Source organism: Emydura macquarii, unplaced genomic scaffold, assembly GCF_026122565.2.
Source record: "Emydura macquarii macquarii isolate MOO-44397 ecotype Brisbane River unplaced genomic scaffold, CSIRO-AGI_Emac_v2 contig_920, whole genome shotgun sequence".
Taxonomy (NCBI): Eukaryota; Metazoa; Chordata; order Testudines; family Chelidae; genus Emydura; species Emydura macquarii.
The window spans coordinates 141632-164001 of record NW_027131057.1 but is presented as its reverse complement, the minus strand read 5'-3'; the positions used below and the strand labels follow the sequence as shown (position 1 = coordinate 164001).

General features: G+C 45.0%; 1 protein-coding gene across 1 annotated transcript; it reads left to right on the top strand.

Moving 5' to 3' along the window:
- Positions 1-6477: 6477 nt before the first annotated feature.
- Positions 6478-7413, top strand: LOC137149953 (olfactory receptor 51G2-like). Its single transcript, XM_067543600.1, has one exon. It carries the CDS (start codon positions 6478-6480, stop codon positions 7411-7413), a length of 936 nt encoding a protein of 311 aa, XP_067399701.1.
- The last annotated feature ends 14957 nt before the right edge of the window (positions 7414-22370 follow it).

The window sequence follows — 22370 nt, the reverse complement described above, 5'->3', positions numbered from 1 at the left end:
AAAAAGAAATGAATAATTATTGGTAGGATCAGCTGTTTTTTAAGTCAATCTCATAATTTTGGATGGGGCGGATCAGCCCCATGGATTTTGAATTCTTTGGGTTTGCGATAACGAGAGACAACTTTGCTGAGGGACTCCACTCCTGTGGCTGCTCCTACTCATGGAGCCTGTGAGCGGCTTAGGCCTGGGTGGGCTGGGAGAAGGGTGAGACCAAGGGATCTGTGATGATAAATCAGCCTGTCCTGCCCTAGAAGGAGGCTGCACAACCTGGTCCAGCCATGGATTTGGAGCAGCCTTTGAGAAGCAGCTGTGAGCTTTCACCATGGCCTGCAGTGGAGGAATCCTCCACTCTGTCACCTGATCACCTGCCCAGGATCTAGCTCAGTTTTGAAGTCTGTGGTGTACTTAGAAACTGCTGGAATTGTGGACTATCACTTTAGTTTACAAAGGGTTTATTCGTCCCGCTTGTAGGCAAGGAGCTCTGTAGGGAAGTGGGAGACCTGAATCACCCTGTATGGAGCCAGCCTAGAGCAAGGTGAGGTAAGTTGTGTGTCTCTGCCTTGGGGAGCACTCTGTTTTGTCTCTCTCTGCTTTGGGGTTCTTCTTTGTGAAAGTTCTGAATGCTAAGAAACAAAGCAGTGAAACGCTGCAACCTTCCAACAAGAGAGTGTTTTGTTTTCTGTGCGGATATTGTGAAACAGATCAATGTCCAGGTACAGAAGTTCTCAGGAACCAGTTTGATTTCAGCCCTTTAGCTAGTCACCAAAACTCCTCACCATTTCGTGGCTTTTCTTCAGCGTTAGATAAAACTCTGGGAGCATCTGTAATTCCATGGCCAAGTTAATGTTGGAAGAGTAAGGGAGGGATCATGAAAAGTTACAGAATTGTCATTTCAGTGGTGACACCCTCTGTGGCACAGCAAGGGAGATTCAATATCCTCCCAGCTCCAGGTCCTCCAGTTTGTTGAACTTTTGATAATACAGTGTCATCAGAAATAGGTCAAGTAAGGGGTCTTTCAAAGCCCTTTCTACCACGCACACAATGGTACCAAACGGGACAAACCCAGAAGAATTATATTGATGTATATTTGAGAAAACGTTTAGAAATCAATGCTTTTTAATGATATTTTAACACTGGCATGTCAGACATGCAGCCCTCGCAATGTTATATGGTGGCTATCAACTCCCTAGCATCCAATAGGGTAAAAATCTGAAAAGAATAGAACTCTAACCTAGGATATCTATGGATAAACATTCCCAGCTTGAACAATAAGGGTAGAGCAGGAGGAATCTATTACCAATCATTTGACCAGGATTGTGATAATGATTGTGAAATGCTCAGGGAGATTAGAGAGGCTAAAAAAGCAGAAAACCCAAGAATAATGAGGAATTTCAACTATCCTCATATTGATTGGGTACGTCACCTCTCCTGCATCAGGAACTGCTTAAAAGATAGGAAACAAAGGGTAGGAATCAAATGGTCCGTTTTCAGAATGGAGAGTGGTGTCGCGCAGGGTCTGTACCGGGACCAGCACCGCATAACATATTCATAAATGATCTGGAAAAGGGGTAAACAGTGAGGTGGCAAAGTTTGCAGATTATACAAAACTAATCAAGACAGTTACTTCTGAAGCTGACTGCAAAGAGTTAACAAGGCATCTCCGAAAACTGGGTGACTGGGCAAGAAAATGGCAAATGAAATTCAATGTTGATAAATGCAAAGTAACGTACATTGGAAAATACCATACTATAGTATACAGTATACTATACATATAAAGGGATGGGGTCTAAATTGGCTGTTACCACTCAAGAAAGAGAATTTGGAGTCACTGTGGATAGCTCTCTGACAACATCCACTCAATGTGCAGCGGCAGTAAAAAAGCTAACAGAATGTGGGGAATCATAGGAAAAGGATAGATAATAAGATAGAAAATATCATAAGGCCACTCTATAAACCCATGGTTCGCCCACACCTTGAATGCTGCATGCAGTTCTGGGTGCCCCATCGCAAAAAAGATATATTTGAAATGGAAAAAGTATGTAGAAGGGTGACAAAATGATTTGGGGTATTGTACAGCTTCCATGTGAGGAGAAATGAATAAAACTGGGACTTTTCAGCTTAGAAAAGAGTTGAATAAGGGGGGATATGATAGAGATCTATAAAATCATGAATGGTTTGGAAAAAGTGACTAAGAAAGTGATATTTACCCCTTCACATAACACAAGAGACAAGCGTCGCCCAATGAAATTAATAGGCAGCAGGTTTAAAACAAACTAAAGGAAGTTCTTTTTCACAAAAGGGGAAGGCAGCCTGTGGAACTCATTGCAGGGGATGTTTGGAAGGGCATAAGTATAACTGGGCGCAAAAAATAATTACATAAGTCCATAGAGGAGACGTCCTTCAATGACTGGAGATGGATCACTCATTAAATTGCCCAGTTCTGTTCACTCCCTCTGAAGCATCTGGCACCAACCACTGTCGGCAGACAGGACACTGGGCTCCAGGGATCATTGGTCTGACCCAATACGGCCATTCTTCTGATCTTAGATTGTTCCACAGATGGATGGGTTTCCACAAAGAGGGCATTTCCAGAGGCTCCCTCTGGCACAGAGCCAGCATAGCCACCCACAGCAGAGGTCCCAGGGCTGCTCAGTACAGGAGGCCTATGGGGGGCCAGTGTTACCACTGAGGGGTCGAATCTGGTAACACGAGGGACAGAGGCTCACGGTTTGATCTAGAGCAAGAACAGTGGATTTTCCCCCCCACAAAAATTTTTGACCCAACTACAATGTTTCCTTTTCATCCATTTTTGGGGTGGCTTTTCTTAGAAAACTGATCATTTTCCACTGAAAACTCAACTGTCATGGCGCTGCCCAGCTACAGTTGCCCATATCCCCAAGAGAAATTGGAGGCTCTTCATCTGCCTCTTCTGTGCAGGGGCATTTTAGCAATCATAGAGATGTATTGGATGGAATATCATTTATTCATCTTGCTGCTTCCAGCCATTTTCAGGCCTTGGCAGTAACTTAGTATAACTAGGCAAACTGAGGGGGAGGGGACTAGACAGGTACACGTGAAGTGAACTTGATTCTGTGCGTTCTCTCTCGCTGAATATGCAGGGGCAGATGTCTCTGAAAGACAGGAAGTCTGGATATATTTTAGAAGTGCAGCTCTGGAGAAATTAATACTATCTATTTTACTGCATTACAGCAAGATTACACCTGTGACTCCTCTGAGCCGTACTCACAGCGCTGACAGCTTGGATTGCAGGAATAGAGCCTGTGGCAGGACTTGCGCTGCTGTCCAGTGTGATGGCATCACCATGCATGCCCTGGGATTGGGCTTCCTGCAGTTTGCCATTGGCCGTGATAGGGTTAAAGCTGGCACACACTGAACCAATCAGCTGAGGGTCCCAGGTGGCCAAGTGGCCCTGAGGAAATGGGCAAACATGCTTCATAAGGACAGTTGCAGCCTGTCTGAGCAGACACTGCCTACTGCCCGTGCAAGCTCTCCGCTGCCTCCTTCTCCGTTACCGTGCAGATCTTTTTTGGCAGCTTCTCCCCTTCTCGCAGGCATTGGGTACGTTGGCAGGTTTCTCTGTTTTTAAATCTTTCAAACACCAAGGGAAGGGTAAATGCTGCCAGCTGCTGAGATGGGCAGGTGTTCTGTACAGCGGCAGCTGACTCTGCTAGGCTGTGGGTGTGACTCAGTGACAGGTGCTGAAGAGCAGGCAGCACTAGGTAGCTGGGGGACTTTCTATTCCATGTTTCCGTATTCTATGGGGGATCATTCCAGGTGCACAGAAACCCCAGATTCAAAGCGAACTCGGAGTGTGAAAATCCCAATGACCTTAGTCAGGATTTCTCAATGGTCTCATTTCAAGAGGTGCCGTGTGGTCTGGCCCAGAGAAGAGCCAAAGCAATATCAGTGAGTAGTTCCCAAACCATTTCAAATCTATTTGCTCCTGGGATATAATCAGCAAATCCATTTTCAAACATTTTTTTCTCTGGCTTGATTGTGAATGCAGGAACTGAGAGCTGTGTTCCTCTGCGGTAACAGGTCATATAAAGCAAATGGAATTTTCTGTTTCCTGACTGGAGAGGGCTCCAGCTGTTCTGCCCTGTAAGACCCGTCACAGTTTCAGGGCTACCTGCTTCTCTGCCCTCTCTCTGGTCTCAGAGTAACAGATGAAAGCCTCGTCCCTTTCCCTCTCCTGGGCTGGAATCCCACCATTCTCCCACCCTCAGATTGGGTCCTGGGCTGCAGCAAAGTGTGGGTCAACTGGGCTTGAATACTCATGCATTTCACCTTGAAATCAACTTTCCCCAAACCTCCGTTGTAGCACTGTAACAGGTTTTCGGGTTACTCTGTACTAGACCAGTGGTTTTCAATCTGTGGTAAACGGATCCCTAGGGGTTTCAAGACTGTTAGATTTCCAAAGGTATTCACACCTTCATTTGAAATTTGGAAGGGGTCTGGAAATGAAAACAGTTGAAAACCACTGTACTATTGAGGGAGAGCACAGGGAGTGAATATTGTATAATCTGATCCCAAAGCCTGTACAGCTCTGTATAAAGGCTGCAGATTGACGTCACAGAACCTCAGGCGAACCTGTCAGCTACTAACCCAGGAAAAGAGGAGTTACTAGGTGCAAAGGATTGCCCAGTGTTTTGTTTTCTGACAGGTGATTGAGTGAGGTCTGACAGGCTGCAACCTTTTCAAGTTCTCAAGAAATCCAGATGATACCTCTAACCTGATAAATCATCTCTGAAAGAAGATCAGAGGGGAAAGAATGGGTTTACATGTGTGAGGTAAAGAATAGATGGATAAATGTTGTGCCAATACTTTTCATTCTCATACAGTTATTACAAACCAAACTTTTATTCCATGCTTTCCAAGGAAAGCCAGCCACAGACGTGTTGGAATCTGTACAGAAAGGAGCGGGGGTAACTTTACTACTTAATGACTTTAGCTGTAGATAGTATTTCAGAGGTATTCCAAATACACTGTGCAATGGGTTTGTGCTATTAACTCTTTGCTCAGTGAGCAGTTGTATGACACTGTCTCCTGCTAACTGACCAGAAGCTGTTTCTAGCACTTACATTCAGAATCATGCACAAAATAACTCTGCTCCACTTGTATCAGACTTTCCAAAAATTCATGAGACAACAGAACTACTGGTATGTGTTTCAGTGAAGCGTAGACATAAGTTGAAGAAAAATGAACGTGGATGAAGTAATTTGCAACTCAACTGGATATTTGTGCAAAACTAGTGCTTGCACTTGTCACTATTTGGGACATCAGTCCCCCTCCCATGCTCCTGAAATAACTGTCTGTGTTAACTTGTAACTTGCCAAATATCTACAGAACCCTTTCACTGGGAGAGAATAGGGGTCTTGAGAGGCAAAAAAGAAGCCTGTAAGATGATTGACCTCTCTGGATCCAATCAACACTGGCCAGGCAGAGCATTCAGCTTCTCCTGCAGGGATTCTTGGGGGAGCGTTTGTTAAATGAAAGTTAATAGAGGCTGGTTCTGATCAAATTTACACATGTAAATCTGGTGCGACGCTGTTCCATTCAATGTTCCTGAACTCAGAACCTGACCCTAAGAAATTATCCCAGGTTCTGCAAAGAGGCAGTTGTGTAATTTGGGTTCTTGGGAGTGGAGAAAATAACTAAAATAAATGAGTCAATGAAACATGTTTCTAAATAACATAAATGCAAGACAGAAAAATATAATGATCATTTTCACTATGCACGTCTCTAGTGTAAAAACATGATACAATGGGCCACACTCAGAAGCGGAGGGTCAGGGAGGATATTTGTGGGAAGGTCAGAACTGAAAAACCACACAGTACTGAAGGAGGCTATGGAACTCACAACCACAAGATATCAATGTGGTCAAGTTTGTAGTAGGATTCAAAGAGGGAAAAGATTTTTATATGGGGAAACAGAAAATCCAATTACAGAAGTGGGGATTTTTTTAAAAAAATCTGGGAGTGCTATTAAACTTCATGGTTTGCACCATCAAATATATCCAAGTCAGGAGGAAACTTTCCCTGGGAGTTGGTTATCTCACAGCTCTCTACTGCAGGTCTTTTTCTACCTTTCTCTGAAACATCTGGCACTGGGCACTGGATACTGGGCTAGATGGACTATAGGTCTAATGCCATCTGGTAATGCCTATTTTACTATAGGTCATGACTATCTTCCATACAGGATCAGACCAATGGTCTAGGTAGCCCAGTATCCTCTCTTCCAACATTAAACAATGGCAGGTGTTTCAATAGAATGAATAGAACAAATAACCATAAGTGTAAATCCAAGGCTATGTTTTTGCTTATCTTTCTTGAGCTCCTAGAAGTCTCTAGACTTGCATTGAGAGCAGAATGATTTCTCGTTCAATATCATCAAGTCTCCTGTTACTTTTCCTTTCAGGAAATAAAGTTCAATGTTCTTGGGGGTGCCCAGTGCATCATGTCAGCTGTCAATGACACCAAATTCCAACCTGCAGTTTTTCTTCTTACCGGAATACCTGGGCAGGAAAAATTCTATGTCTGGATTTCTATCCCCATCTGCTTAATGTACGTTATTTCCATAGTAGGAAATTCAGTCATTCTATTCATTATAAAAACAGAGCCGACTCTCCATGAGCCCATGTACATTTTCCTTTCCATGTTGGCCATCACAGACATTGGCTTATCGCTATCCACCATACCAACCATACTGAGCATATTCTGGTTTAACTCTAGGGAGATCAGTTTTGATGCCTGTTTTGCCCAGCTGTTCTTCATCCACTCGCTTTCGATAACTGAATCCTCTGTGCTCTTGTGCATGGCCTTTGACCGCTTTGTTGCAATCTGTAACCCACTGAGATATGATTCCATATTAACTCCACCCAGAATAGCCAAGATGGGACTGGGGGCTCTGCTAAGAGGGATGGGCATTATGCTCCCCTACCCCATTCTCCTGAAACACTACCAATACTGTCAAGCCAATGTCCTCTCCCATTCCTACTGCCTGAACCAGGAAGTCATGAAGATGGCTTGTTCGGATATCAGAGCCCACAGCATCTACAGCTTCTTTACACTGCTCACTTCACTGGGGTTGGATGTCCTGGTCATCCTCCTGTCTTATGTGATGATCCTCAAAACAGTGCTTAGCATTGCATCCCACGCGGAGCGCCTCAAGGCCCTGAACACCTGCGTCTCCCACGTCTGTGTTGTCCTGCTCTTCTACATGCCAGCGATCGGCTTGTCTGTGATCCACAGATTCGTGAAGAACTTTTCTCACTTGATTCTGACTGTCATGGGCAACATCTATTTGCTGGTCCCACCCTTGATGAACCCAATCGTATACAGTGTGAAAACCAAAGCCATTCGTGCGAGGATAATCAGGGTGTTCGTCAAGTGAAGGGTCAAGTCATCATCCGGCTCCAGAGCTGATGACAAGTGAGATGAAAAACACCAGCCACCTATTCCATCCTAGACACTTCCAGAGGACATGAGAGGACATGAGCTCCTGAACCCCATCACCAGCTGATAAGAAAGGACAGCACATTGGGGATCGGGACCGAGGCAGGCAGCAGTATTTACAAAGACTTTGTGTTTATGTAGAGCCAGAGGATCAGATGGATGTTATCTCATAAAGAGCTGTATCAGTGTCAGCCTCAGACCTCAGAATTTCTGTGAATATAGTCAATACAGAGAAAAAACGTAGATGTTTTCTCCCATTGTCCATGACCTGTCACTGTCCTGTCTCTGGTTAAACACCCAGGGGCCATGAGAAAAGCTACAGAGCTGTTTTGCAGTCGCAGACCTGGCCCTTCCTCAACACTCTGGCTGCTGCGTGATCCATGAGAGCGGCGCCAGCTGTGAGCGGGGCTATTGCAGGGGCACGGCTGCCCACCGTTCCCTGCGCCCTCACCCAGGCACCTGTGACCGAGGTGTTTCAGAGCCAGGATTAAATCAGGAGCCTTAAGAGACGCCATTCAGGCAGCTCCCCGGCCTCATGGATGGCTCTGCACAAAGCACCTGCCAACCCAGCATACTGCCCCAGGCAGAGCAGAGCTGCGTCTGTGAGTGAGAGTCGCACGCACAAGAGTCTGACTAGAGATTCAGGACCAGTTTCCCTCCCCATCCCCTTCATTTGTGATGCCCCAGCCATGGAAAGGGCTGGAAATGGGCCTCAGCTCCCCAGCAGAGGCACAGCCAGCTCCAAAGCTCACTCCAGCCCTTCAGTGGCCATTAGATGGGGTGTGTCAGGGATTCTTCCCTTTGAGGGAGATTCAACACCTGCTCCATGGTGTAGCCCTTTAAGGTTCCTGGTACTTTGGGAGCTGACCGAGGCCTAGCAGAGGCAGCTACGGGATGAGAAGAAGATGGTCCCGGCTGAGGAATAGTTCCTGCTTTGGGAAATCCCAGGCTACGCCTTCTTTAAAGGCCTGAGACCGAGGCCTTAACTGAGTCCTTAACATAGCCACAGCAGCAGGGGAAGGATGGCTGCCCTTGCTCGGCCTGGGAGGAAGGAACTGAGCTAGTGAGGGGGCCAACTGGCGACGAGCCAGGAAAGCTGCAGCAAGCCTGAAGCAATGCAGACCACAGCAGAGAAGTTGGGGGGAGTTTTGGGCTATGGAGTAGAGTGGGGTGCAGGCTAAAAGAGCCTGTGTTTTGGAGAACAAATATTACTCCACACAGGGGGATCTTGTTTACAGTCTTCCAGGCTGAGAGTAAGTCACTGCAAGGACTTTAGATGGAGGGGTAGAGTGCCTGCAGGGTACCTCAGCCTGCAAGGGTGCTGTGGGTGGTGAGGAACAGGTCAGAGAATAGTGGTGTCCCCGGGGTCTGTACTGGAACCAGCATAGTTCAACATATTCATAACTGTTCTGGAAAAAGGATGATACAAAAGATGACACAAAATTACTCAAGATAGATAAGTTCAAAGCAGACTGTGAAGAGTTACAAAGGAATCTCACAAAAGTGGGTGACTGGGCAACAAAATGGCAGATGAAATTAAATGTTGATAAATGCAAAGTGATGCACATTACAAAACATAATCCCAATTCTGCATATAAAATGATGGGATCTAAATTAGCTGTTACCACTCAGGGAAGAGATCTTGAAGCCATTGTAGAAAGTTACCTGAAAGCACCTGCTCAGTGTGCAAGAGGCAAAAAAGCTAACAGAATGTTAGGAATCATTAGGAAAGAGATAGATAATAAGGAAACTGAGTCACAGGGAAGTGGAGTGAATTTGCTATCATTACCCCACAGGCCAGTGGCAGAGCTGGAATTAGAAGCCATGGTTTTGTACACTGCTATAACCACTGGGTCACACTGCTTCTCTATAGGGAGTCACCTCTGGATGGGATGCCTGTGGCAGCTGTTTAACTGCCCTCAAAATTTCTGCACATGAGTTTGACACAAGTCAGTGCAGTTGAATAATGTGAGGCGCACAGCAGCTGGGCTCTGTCTATGGTAACAAGTAGCCATCCAGCATTAACCTGTGTGGGAAATCCTTGCATTTTTTCTCCCATTTAGCTGGGACGCAGAATCCCATTGGATGATGGGCCTGACTCTTCCACAGCCACACCCGTTGTGTTTCCTTCTAAACCTGTGCAAAATAGGCAAAAATGCTACCTAGTGCAAAGGGATGCATTTTACAGAGGGATGATGGGGAGCAGGCCAGAGAATCCAACCTCTGTAACTGCCTCCTTGCTATTCCCTCTCTCCACAGTGCAGGGTGCAACTCTGGAGCAGCAGAGAATCCAGCCAGTCCAGCTGGGAGACAGGTCCTGTGGTATGGGCTCTGCTCTGCGTGTCAGGAGAGCTGGGTTTCATTCCATTTCCCTGTGTCAACACGGACAAGCCGCCGACTGTCTCTGAGCTTCTGTAAAAGTGGATAATAGCCCTGCCCTGCCCTGCACTGACTCACAGGGTAACGGGAGGTAGAATACATTCAAGGTGCTCAGATACTCTGAGAAGGAGGCCGGGGGAGACCCTAAGATCAGGTCTGCCAGGTATCCAAAGAGGAAATCCCCTGAAATTTGGCTATCAGAGGCCACAGCCTTTACCCAGACTCCTGTTACAGCTACCTTCTGGGAATCCCTGTGACTCCAGCCCTCCTGTGTCTGGGGCAGCTGTGGAGCTGCTCACGGGTGACTGTTGATCTCCTCCCCACAGTGAGGTTTAGGTGCTGGATCTCTGAGGGGAGGGTTGGAGTGTCACGGGGAAGCCAATGGTTTCAGGCCATGCACCAGACTAGTGTGCTCAAGCCATTGAGGCTGAATTGGTCTAACTGCCAAAAAATGGATCAACGGCCATAGAGGCATCATCTTAGATGGCCTGAGTGGGAGAAAGCAGTCTCAGGGAAAAGATTAGCTTCACCCCTTCAACCTGTCACACAGACAGAGCTGAGCACTATGGTGACTGGGCCCAGGCTCACTCAGGGAGGTTTTGAGAAAAGGCTGCTTCCTCAAGAAAGGGTCAAACAAATGGGAAGGTGCTCTCTCAGAGACACAGGGAAACCAGGCTGGGTCCCAAGAGCTCCTTGTCTTCCCTTGGGCATGTTCTGTTCAGGTGAGGCAGGGAAGTATTAATAGCATAATACAAGGCACTGGCGAGCCCTCCTCTGGAAAACTGTAAAACTCTGGTCACTGTTATTCAAGAAACATGAATTCTGACTGGCCCAGGTGCAGAGAGAGGCTCCTGGGATCGTCGGAAAAATGAAGAACCTGTCTTACTAGGAGAATTGTTGGTAATGCAGCATGCTGAGCTGCCGGCCCACTCCCCAGCCACTAGTCCCCAGAGAGGAAGGATGGGTCAGAGGTTGAAGTGCTGGCTCCTAAGAGCTCCTTCTCTTCCCATAAGTTGGTTCTGTTTCTCTATCTCCAGAGCCAAGCCTGTCTAACTTAGCCTGTAGTGATGCATGAGATAGATGAGTGCAGATATGTGACAGCTGCTTGTTATTTTATAATCATTTCCTCTAATGCTTTGTGCTGTCTGCTAATAAACCTACATCTTTAAAGGAGGCTGGTGGTGACAGTGTAGCTCTGGTCACGAGCTCTCGAAAGGAAGAGACTCAGGTGTCCAGTTGGACCTGCATGGTGATAAGCATTTGGCATAGATGATTTGTTGTACCCAGCTCAAAGAGTGGGACAATTGTGAGATTCCAGCCCAAGACAGGAAAATACTTGGGTTAGAGGACAAAGAGGACATATGTTCTGCTTTTACTGTGACAACCCCGATTCTTCTTGTCCAGTGTAGCTTCCTGTGGAGTGCATTGAAGTATTCAGAATAGCAAATTTTTTAAATTGCATCTCAGATATCCATCTTCTCAGGGTAATGATTCATAGAATTTAAGGCCAGAAGGGACCATGAGACCATCTAGTTTGACCTCCTGTATGTTAGAGGCTACAGAATTTCTCCCATTTACCCCCATATGAGCCCAATCAATTGTGTTTGATTACATTTAACTTGTTCATCAATAAAGCTTCCTTTCCAGGAAAACATCCAGACTTCATTTGGAGATACCAGGATGATTCAGAATCTCCCTTGGGAGTTTGATCCTCTGGTTAATCACCCTCAGTGTTAAAAATGTGAGACTAATTTCCACATGTAAGTATTCTAGCTTCAGTTTTGCACCCACTTGTACCTGTTATGCCTTTTCCCACTAATTTAAAGAGCACTTTAGGACTTGTATTTTGTCCCTGTGGAGGTGCTTGTACACTGTAATCAAGTCAGTGCTCAGTCTTCCCTTGGAGAAGCTAAGCAGGTTCAGTTCTTGATGACTCTCACTGTCCAGCATTTTCTGCAGCTCGTCAATCATTTTGTGGCTCTTTCTGCACCCTCTTCAATTTTTCCACATTTTTAAAATTTGCGCATAAGACCCGAATGAAGAATTGCAGCACTGGTTTCATGAATGCCATCTACAAAAGTAAAATCACCTCCCTACTTCAATTCCCTACACCTCTTTTTTATATATTGCCATGGTTATTTGGAAATGACAAAGGAGGAGAAAGAGCTGGTTGTATTAATCAGTGCCAGGATGACTGTGATCACCATTGGGATGCAGCTGTGAACAAGGCAAATGAGCTGCTGGAATGTATGAGGTCAGAGAGGAAAGTATTAATAGCATAATACAAGGCACTGGTGATCCCTGCTTTGGAAAACTGAGTGAAATATTGGTCACTGAATTTCAAGAAACATGAATTTGGACTTCCCCAGGTGCAGAGAAGGACTCTTGGGATGGACAGGGTAATGGACAGACTGTCTTTCTAGGAGAATGGTTGGAAGTGTAGCATACTGAGATGCCAGTAGTCCCCTCGTGAGACACTAGTCCCCAGAGAGGAAGGGTGGGTCAGTGGTTAAAGTGCTTGCCTTGCACTCCGAAGAACTGACTTCATTTTCATGCTCTTCCACAGCCTTCTTCTGTGACCTCGGGTAACTCACTCTGTCCCTCTGTGCCTCCCTAATATGCCTTTTAGTGACAGCTAACTGTAAAGATATACATCTAGAATCAAGGAATGCAGGCTGGGGACTCTATCCTGGGAAGCAGTTCCTCTGAAAAAATTTGGGGGTCGTGGTGGAAAATCAACTGAAAATGGGCCCACAGTGCGATGCTGCAGCCAAAAAAATTAATGTGATGTGGGATGTGTAAGCATGGGAATCTTCAGTTATGAGTAGAGAGGTTATTTTATCTGTGTATTTTGCACTGGGGTGAGGACTGCTGGAATATTGTGTCCAGTTCTCATGTCCACAATTCAAGAAGGATGTTGATAAAGTAGAGAGGGGTTAGAAAAGGACCACAGCAATGATCAAAGGAATAGAAAACATGCCTTCCAGAGGGAGACTCAAGGTGCTCGATCTATGTAGCTGAACAAAGAGACTTGATCACAGTCTGTAAGCATCTGCATGAGGAACGAATGTTTAACAAAGGGCCCTTCAATCCAGCACAGAAAGTTATAACACAATCTAATGCCTGGAAATTGGAGATAAAGCACAGATTTTGAACAGGGAGAGTAGTGAGAACAACTTTTACAAAGGGTCATGATAGATTCTGCACCACTGACAATTTTTAAATCAAGACTGGCTGATTTTCTAAAAGCTCTGCTCTAGGTATTATTTTGGGGATGTGGAAGCTCAAAATCAAGGCCCGGTAGGCTTTACACTGAAAATAATGATGAAAATGTAAGTTAGAAAAAACCTGCTGAAAACTTTTGATTGCTCTTTAAGCTCTTTTTTGAAACTAGCTTCTTTTGTAATTGCCACCAGCTATTCTTGTAACAGAGAAGAAGGTAGTCATTAGACTTGTGTAATAAATAAGGAAGTAGCCTTTAGACTTGTTTTGTAATGGAAAATTCCACTATGCGATCGGTATGTGAAAAGCTATTATATATAAGCCATCCGTATTTGAACCTAGACGGAGTCCCTGACAGCAGCACAGGAACTCTGTGCTGTCTAGGGCTCCCCTATGGCCATAGCTCTCTGTGTGTCTGTCAGAATAAAGCTCTACTCTATTTGACCCTAAAGAGAAACTGCGTGATCTTTTCCATGACAATTTGGTGCCGTGACTCGGATCTGCAAGGGCTGGTGTCGTCTGGGAAACACCACGGACCGCTCCCCGCCAAACCCCAAGTGCCACTCTAAAAGGTAAGAGACCTTTTAAAATTCTATTTGGGGCTTCGGAAGTCGAGAACAGCCAAGGGAGGTCTGAACTGTGTTAAGGGTCGAGATGAGCTTTAAAACAGTCTGTCTTTCTGTCTCTGAAAAGCATGCAGGGAGAGTTTGGAGGTTTGAATTGCGGGCTGAGGATGCTATCAGGTCCTCACCTCAGCAGTTTTGAAGCATTGCACCCAACAGAACATAAAGGGGTGCTAAGATGAATTTTTGAATCCCGAATGCTTGTGTTTGGCAAAATGAGCCATTAACCAGTTCCTGGACTAAGGCAAGTTCCAGCCGCCCCGATTCCACTGCGAGCCTTGTTGGCAACGACCGGTATAAGTAGACTGCAAGGGGGGCTTGCCCGAACCCAGTGACCCAACGGACAGGCAGAGTCTTTGCAAGGCTCCCCCTTCCCCTTCTCTGATTTATGAGCCTCCTTAGATCTGTTGTCCAAGGACACCTTAGCCTCGGTTACTAGATGGGCCTAGGGTTAGGACTTCTGTGACTTTGGAGGACCCCTTTTGTGTCTTGTCCCCTCTCCAATCTCCTCCCACTAAATTAGCATTCCGATATCGGATTCATCCTCACCTCGGCAGTGGAGATTGCGGGCTGAGAATGAGGTGGTACAGATCCCTCAATAAGTCATTCCTGCGTCTTGTGTGAGTGAAAATGGGAACAAGACAGTCAAAACAAGTACTAGTACTCTCTGAAGGAACCCCAGCCTGTTATATGTATACCCATTATTCTCCCAAGACTTGCAAGTTTCTGGGTAAGTGGCATTTTTTCACCAGAGATGATCCCAGCAAACAATTCCCTGTGGCAGGAACATTTGATCTAGGCAAAATAATGCATTTGAGAGGAGCATTGGAGTCACTTGGATCTGTGGAAGAACCCAAACTCAGGGGTCCTTACTAACATGTCCGTTGCCTAGCGGATGGTCCAGAAATAGCCAAACAACAGAATAGCAAAATCAGAGTTTATTCTTTAAGTAAAGAAGGTAGTCCCTTCAAATATAAGGGGCGACAGCTTAAAACTAAATTCTAACAGCTTATATAGTTCTACACAAATCTTTATACGTCACAGCTTCCATGGTCATACACACTAAAAAAACTACCCATCCAAGAATTTTCCCAGCACAGCATTTTCAACTTTCCTTATCTAAGTTACAAGGTCTTTCTCTGCATTCCATCCCTGCTGGTGTCTAGGTTCCATAACTATCTTGTTAACCCTTAACATTCTAAAATTTAAACTTCTGCTAGAAAGGCACTTTCAATCTCAGGCTTTTGCAGCCATTTTTGGTGTATCTGCCCAGACTGCCTGGCCAGGGACCTACTATCATTTCTGTGATTACTAGTCAACCCCAACTTAGTCCTGACTCCTCCGGATATGCTCTCCGGAAGCGACCCACAACAGCCCTGACTGGACAACTTCCACAACTTCCAGCAACTTCCAGGACAAGGGACAAACCTAGTGCCTGTTCATGTCCCGTGGTCCCCAACTGACTTATTTAACCTAGATCAAGCATTTCCAAAAGTCAGAGAAGATCCCGTAAAATTCCAAGAAGAACTCCAAACCATTATAACGTGTTATGACCCCACTTGGGCAGATTTAAATTAACTCTTGCAAGCCATCCTTCCCCGAGAAACCATTTAGAGACTTCATGCCGAAGTTCGCTGGCCAGCCCAAGATCCTGGTACTGACCAAGCATTAGCCACTGCTCATAGTCAACTACTAAACGCTGTACTTACAATTTGTCCACGGAAAGCCGATTGGACTAAAATGAATGCGTGCAAACAAAACAAGGGGGACGAACCGTCCGATTATCTCCAGAGATTAAAACAGGTGTTCGAACACCACTCGGGTATGAACGATCCTGAGAAAAATGTGCCACAAGCCATGGCAGCTGCCTTTGTTCAAGGACTTCTACCCAAGATTCCAATGAAATTCAACGGATAGTTATCGGCTGGGAGGGAAAACCGTTAACAGAACTATTAGCTGCCGCACAACATTTCCAAAAGAAATTAGAGAAAGCAAAAGAAGATAGCGAGACCAGGTCAATGGCCCTTCAGATTCAACAATTACAAAACCATAGTGGGAATCAAAGGGGAAGGGGAAGGGGGAGAGGAAGTAGCAGAGGGGAGGACAACCGAACAAGGGACAAGTACAAATACCCAACCTCGGCAACATAGTCAATGGGGTCTACGGAAACCAGTGTCATTATTGTAAACAAACTGGTCACTGGAGGTCCAAGTTCCCCAACCAACCAGGTCGCACCACAAACCCCGCCATTCTCCCTACCGCTCTCCCCAAACATACCCCAAACCTAAACAACTATAGTAACCCTGCATAGGACAGCGCGGAGGGTGGTGACATCATTGCTCCCTTGATTCCCCTGGATCAGTCTGCACCCAGCTTGCAGTGCCTTGTAAATGGTCAAATTGTATCCTGCCTAGTTGATACTGGTGCTTTCCACTCTACTTCAAGAGTTTCCGAATTCTCCCATGCTCCTGTTTCGGCAGAAATTGTTAATGCTATAAGTATAAGAGGTAAGTCTATCCCTCACCCTGTGTCTCAACCATTGTCAGTTACTATTGGACCTATTTCTGAGCAGCATGCTTTTTTGCTCAGCTCGTCCATACCATTAATTTATTGGGAAAAGAATTGTTATGCAAATTGAGTTGTGTTATTTATTGCACCTTGGATGGTATTTATCTTGAGATACCAGAACCTGGAGGAGAAGCAATATTGACATCATTACAGGAATCTGACCTGAGGGACACCGAGCCTGACACTTCCTTGTTGCAACAGGAATTGTTAGAAAAGGTGTCTCCAAAATTATGGTCAACCCATTCGAACGAAGTAGGCCACATAATAAGTGCCGAACCTGTACGCATTATGTTAAATACAACAAGGCCTCTCCCTTGCGTCCCACAGTACCCCATTTCCAGAGAAGCCGAAGAAGGTATTCGACCTGTTACCACCTCACTTTTAGAACAAGGAATTAATATACCCACCCACAGCCCATGTAACACTCCTATCCTCCCAGTAAAGAAATCTGGGGGAAAACACTAACCTATTTGTGCAAGATCTCCGAGTAGTTAATGCTGCTGACTTACCCTCTTTCCTCATAGTCCCAAATCCAGCGACTATCTTGTCTTATATCCCCACAACCGCTATCTATTTTACTGTTGTGGACCTCTGTTCTGCTTTCTTTTCCATTCCAATCCACTCAGACAGCAGATTTTTGTTTGCCTTTACCTATCACGGCCTTCAGTATACATGGAGTAGACTTCCGATGGGACATACTGAAGCTCCAACTTTTTTTCACAAATTTTGAAGAAAGACCTGGACTCCCTAGCCATTGACAGCAGGTCTACCTTAATCCAGTATGTAGATGACTTAATGTTGGCTTCTCCCTCCTTAGAAGCCTGTAAACGAGATTTGCTTACCCTATTAACTGTGCTTGCCCTTAAGGGTCACAAGGAGTCTAAATCTAAATTGCAGCTATGTCTTCCCTGACTACATTACTTAGGTCACGATATTTGTGCAGGGGAAAGACACTTATCCTCTTCCAGGATCAATGCCATCCTAAAAATACCTAAGTCTGCCACTCGTAAACAAATGAGAATCCTTTTAGGAATGGTGGGATACTGTAGGCAATGGATCCTTGAATATGCAGCAATTGTGAAACCCCTGCAGAACCTGACCCTACACTCAGTCTCTGAACCCCTTATCTGGTCCCCCATGGCCAAACAGTCTTTGCTTTCCCTTAAGCAAGCCTTGTCTCAAGCACCTGCTCTAGAATTACCAGACTACCAGAAACTTTTTACCCTTTTTTGTCACGAAAAAAGTGGGTTTGCTCAAGGGGTCCTGACTCAACCCCATGGAGATAAGAGCCTTCCTGTTGCATATTTTAGCACTGACTTAGACCCAGTAGCAGCAGCACTGTCTCCACTCAATTGCTGCAGGAGCCCTTTTAGTTGAGAAAGCTGAGACTCTAGTTTTAGGATGCCCTTTGATTGTGGCCATTCCACATGCTGTGGCTGCCCTACTCTTTAGAGGCAAAACCCAGCATTTATCTAACTCGAGACTAACCAAACACGAGAAACTCCTTTCAGTCTCAAATATCATCCTTACCCACTGTCCTGTATTGAATCCTGCCTCACTCCTCCCCACTCTTTCTAACGGTGATCCTCATGATTGTTTGTCAGTTACTGAACATCTCCTTACTGCTCGCCTTGATCTCCAAGATGTTCCTTTCTTGAACCCCGATTTAGTTTTGTTCGTTGATGGTTCTTGCCTCAGAGACAGCTTGGGTAACCTTGTCTCTGGATATGCAGTATGTACGCAGCACCAAGTGTTAGTGGCACACCATCTGCAACATGTTTTGTCTGCCCAGATTGCCAAATTAGTAGCCCTTACTCGTGCCTGTATATTAGCAGATAATCTATCCGCAACCATTTACAGTGATTCCTGTTATGCCTTTGGAGTTGTCAATGACTTTGGTCAACTCTGGAAGCAGCGAGGATTCCTCACTTGGGCTGGAACCCCCATTTGAAATGGACAGTATGTTGATGCATTATTGCAGGCACTGCAGTTACCCTCCGTCCTAACCATTGTTAAATGTCATGCCCACCTTATCCCTTATGATGATGTCACGTGTGGAAATGCCCTAGCTGGTCAGGTAGCTAGGTATGCGGCCATTTCAGGCCTTCCTGCAACAGATTTTACTACCCGTTTACTTTCCTCAGACCAGTCGCCGCTGGCTAGCCTTACTAAGTTAACAGAACTGCAAGATGAGGCTCTAGAACAAGAAAAAGAGGGCTGGCTACGACAAGGGTGCCAATTGCACCCGGACACCTTGTGGCGCCTGGTAGCGACCAAGGATGGCCACTTGATAGTGCCCAAGGCCCTTTTACCCTACCTTACCCATGTGAGCCACTTTTACGAGCTCACACGAGCAAAGGGAGGATGATTGCTGCAGTACAGTGCGATTGGTTTGCCCCACATTTTTCTTCCATAGCACAACAGTACACAACTGCAGCACCTGTCCTATCTGTCTGGCCTGTAACATAGGCCAGAAAGAAAAGACAAAATCCTCAGTGCACCCACTCTGCGGGGACCCTTTGTGAACTTACAGATGGATTTCGTCCAAATGCCTAAATGTTGTAATTTTGAATATATGTTAGTCAAAATTGATATGTTTTCAGAATGGGTAGAAGCATATCCTTGTAAGTGAGTGGATGCAGTAACCGTCGCCAAGAAACTGTTGAGAGAATTCATACCTAGGTTTGGGTTTCCCCTCATTTTGGACAGAGACAGAGGGATCCACTTCACAGAACAGGTCATTCATAACTTGTGTAAAGCCTTGGGAATTCAACAACACCTGCAACGTGCATATCACCCCCAGTGCAGCGGAGCTGTAGAAAGAAAGAATTCTGATCTGAAAACTAGATTAGCTAAAATATGTGCAGAAACTAGCCTGAAGTGGCCAGATGCCCTACCCATAGCTCTCATGTATATTAGAAACACTGTCAACCAGAAGCATGGACTATCTCCGCATGAGATCCTTATGGCCAGACCTATGAGACTGCCACACACCCCACCACCAAACCCGCAAGAATTTGACTTACAGTTAACTGATGATGTGATACTGGACTATTGTAAAATGTTAATACAGTGTATCAAGTCTATCCACTAACAGGTTCGAGAAGTCCTCCCAACACCTGCAACGGAACCTTGCCAGTCTCTCCAACCTAGTGATTGGGTCTACATAAAAGTGCACCAAAGAAAGTCAGCCCTGGAACCACGTTGGAAAGGTCAACTCCAGGTACTCCTCATCACTAACACGGCTGTAAAGTGCCAACACCACCAGTCTTGGATACACGCCTCACATTGTAAAAGGACCTCTGCACCTGAAGAAATAAGGTCAGAAGAGTAGGGTGGAAATGCTCGTAACCTCTCCCTTGCACCAGAAGAGGATTTGCCATGTCAGAGGGAAAAGGATGTGCTATAACCCCACCTCTATTATTTGAGAAGCAGAACTTAACCACTATCCAATGATCTACAACAACTCTTTCCCTGTAAACTCTACAAATTCATGGACTGTTCTTGACAACTATTGGGACTTAGAGACGAGTCAAGGACAAATTGCTATTTTGTTTAATGTTATTGATTGTATTAATACTTATTGTAATGTGGAAACCAAAGTTTTAAGACTTCATGCCAACAACAGTAGTAGGCAAGGGCGAGTTGGAAGATAGTACAGCACCATAATAGTGGGATGCTTTAGTAAACATACTAGAAGGCGAAACCCAGGGTGTCTACGGTCTCCAATATCTCACGGCTACAGTATAAGCTATACAAAATGCAACATTGTCTTATATGGACTCTTAGTCTCACAGCCTTTGTTAAAGGAAATACTTTCCTGTCTACAATAATTCAATATACCAAAGATGTTAGAGTTTCAAATTGTTGGGTTTGTGCCCATCTTCCCATTCATGCTCAAGAAGGAATTCCTATGATCCCCATGCCTGTTCCCACAGGGACGCCGAAAGAGGCATTTGACCAACGCCCTCACAATTGGAATGAAACTTGGAATACCGTAAAATGAAATATAACCGAGTTTATTAGAGTAGTAAACCCTAACAACATGGTTCCTGTGTGTTATGAGTGTGGAGTTATAGTTGGAAGAGATTCCACAGCTAAAACCTTAGGTTCAATCAATGTGAGACAACCATAGGGAGTTCAATGCCAAGTGGTTGTTATACTCGGAATTCTACAATAGGACAGTATTGGTTTGTGGAAGAACCCAAACTCAGGGGTCCTTACTAATATGTCCATTGCCTTGGCGGATGGTCCAAAATTAGCCTACAACAGATTAGCAAAATCAAAGTTTATTCTTTACATAAAGAAGGTGGTCCCCTCAAATGTAAGGAACGACGCTTGTTTCCAAAAAACTGACTGTATTTATAGGGTGGTATAAACAAGTTTTTACACGTCCCAGTTTCCATAGTCACACATACTAAAAAAATATTATCTAGGAATTTTTCTAACTGCATACTTGCAACTTTCCTTATCTAAGTTATAAGGTCTTTCTCAGCATTCCACCTCTACTGGCGTCTAGACCTCTTAACTATTTCATTACTTCAAAACATTCTAAGATTTAAATAAATTAAATAGCAATTAAATAATTGCTAAAAAAAACATTTTGTATTTCAGGCTTTTTACAGCCATTTCTAAAATCAGTTCTCAACAAAAACAGAGACCCCATCTTGTTTTCCCTTCACAGGGTGTGTGGCACTTGGACTTATAAATATTGGCCATGGGGATGGAGTGGTAGATGTTATAAGGCATATTTAACCCAGCCTACAAGAGAAGGAAGAAGAAGACGAGGAAGTGAATGGATTAATGCAAATTAGACTATAGATGTGGTGCTACAAAGCACCAAAGGGGGGAATGTGGATGCACAAAATCAAGGCCTGGTAGGCTTTACACTGAAATTAATGATGAAAATGTAAGTTAGCATGACTATAGATGGAAAAACCCGCTGAAAACTGTTGATTGCTCCTTAAGCTGTTTTTCAAAACTAGCTGCTTTTGTATTTGCCCCCAGTTATTCTTCTAACAGATAAGGAGGTAGCGGTTAGATTTGTTTAGTAATGGAAAACTCCAGTATGCGATTGGTATGTGAAGAGCTATCATATATAAGCCATCCGTATTCGAACCTAGACAGAGTCCCTGACAACAGCACAGAAACTCCCTTATGGCCATAGCTCTCTGTGTGTCTGTCAGAATAAAGTTCTACTCGATTTGACCCTAAATGAGAAGCTGTGTGTTCTTTTCCACGACAAGTGACAGCATGCAGACCTGAGATCCTCGATCCAAATTTCCAACATCACAAAGATTGGGGGGAGCTGATCTGGGGTCGGGGTGGGTGTTGCTTGGGTCCAATATAGAGTTAGCAAAAGGCATTTGGAGCTGCGGTTGATTCACACCTATGTCTGTTAGGAATGTGTATGTCTTTGCTTCCCCTCTGTGTGTATGTGTCATGCCCGGACAGGAGAAGGAGATGCTATGAGTTGTGTCCCAGGAATGCAGGGAATCTTCCAACCAGTCCTGAGGACAGGAGGCTCTGTGTCCCACAGGACATGGAAACAGGGTCTCTTCCCCAATGGCCTGTGTGACCAAAGATGTCCAATAACTAATCTTCGGTACCTTTCTTTTCAGCGCTCGGCTTGAGATGTGGCCAGCAGCGCCAACTCTTGTGATTTGACTGGGAGTCTCGCACTATTTCCTATTTTTCTTTAAGACCCAACTGATGGGATCCAGAAGCTGCATGGGAATCTCAGCTTTCAAATTTCTACAAAAAGTTTTTATTTAAAAGGAAGTTGCACAAAAGCCAGAAAACATTGTCACGTGGGCAGGCTTGAGTGGGAGGGATTTAGTATACTGTGTGACATCAGTATGGCAGAATCATGATAATGCGTGTGAGATATATCATGTCAGGTATCGTTAGAAAGAATATATCATGCTGAGTAAGATACTAATGCTTATGTTCATGTATTATATGTACAATGAAAGTTATGGATATATTGCTGTTTCTGTATGTCAATTTGGGCTGGCTGGGACACACCCCAGATAGAGAGGCGGCAAGACAATAGCCTGCTAAATGGCCCATTGAGGCACTCACAGATGGGAGGGGCCCAAGC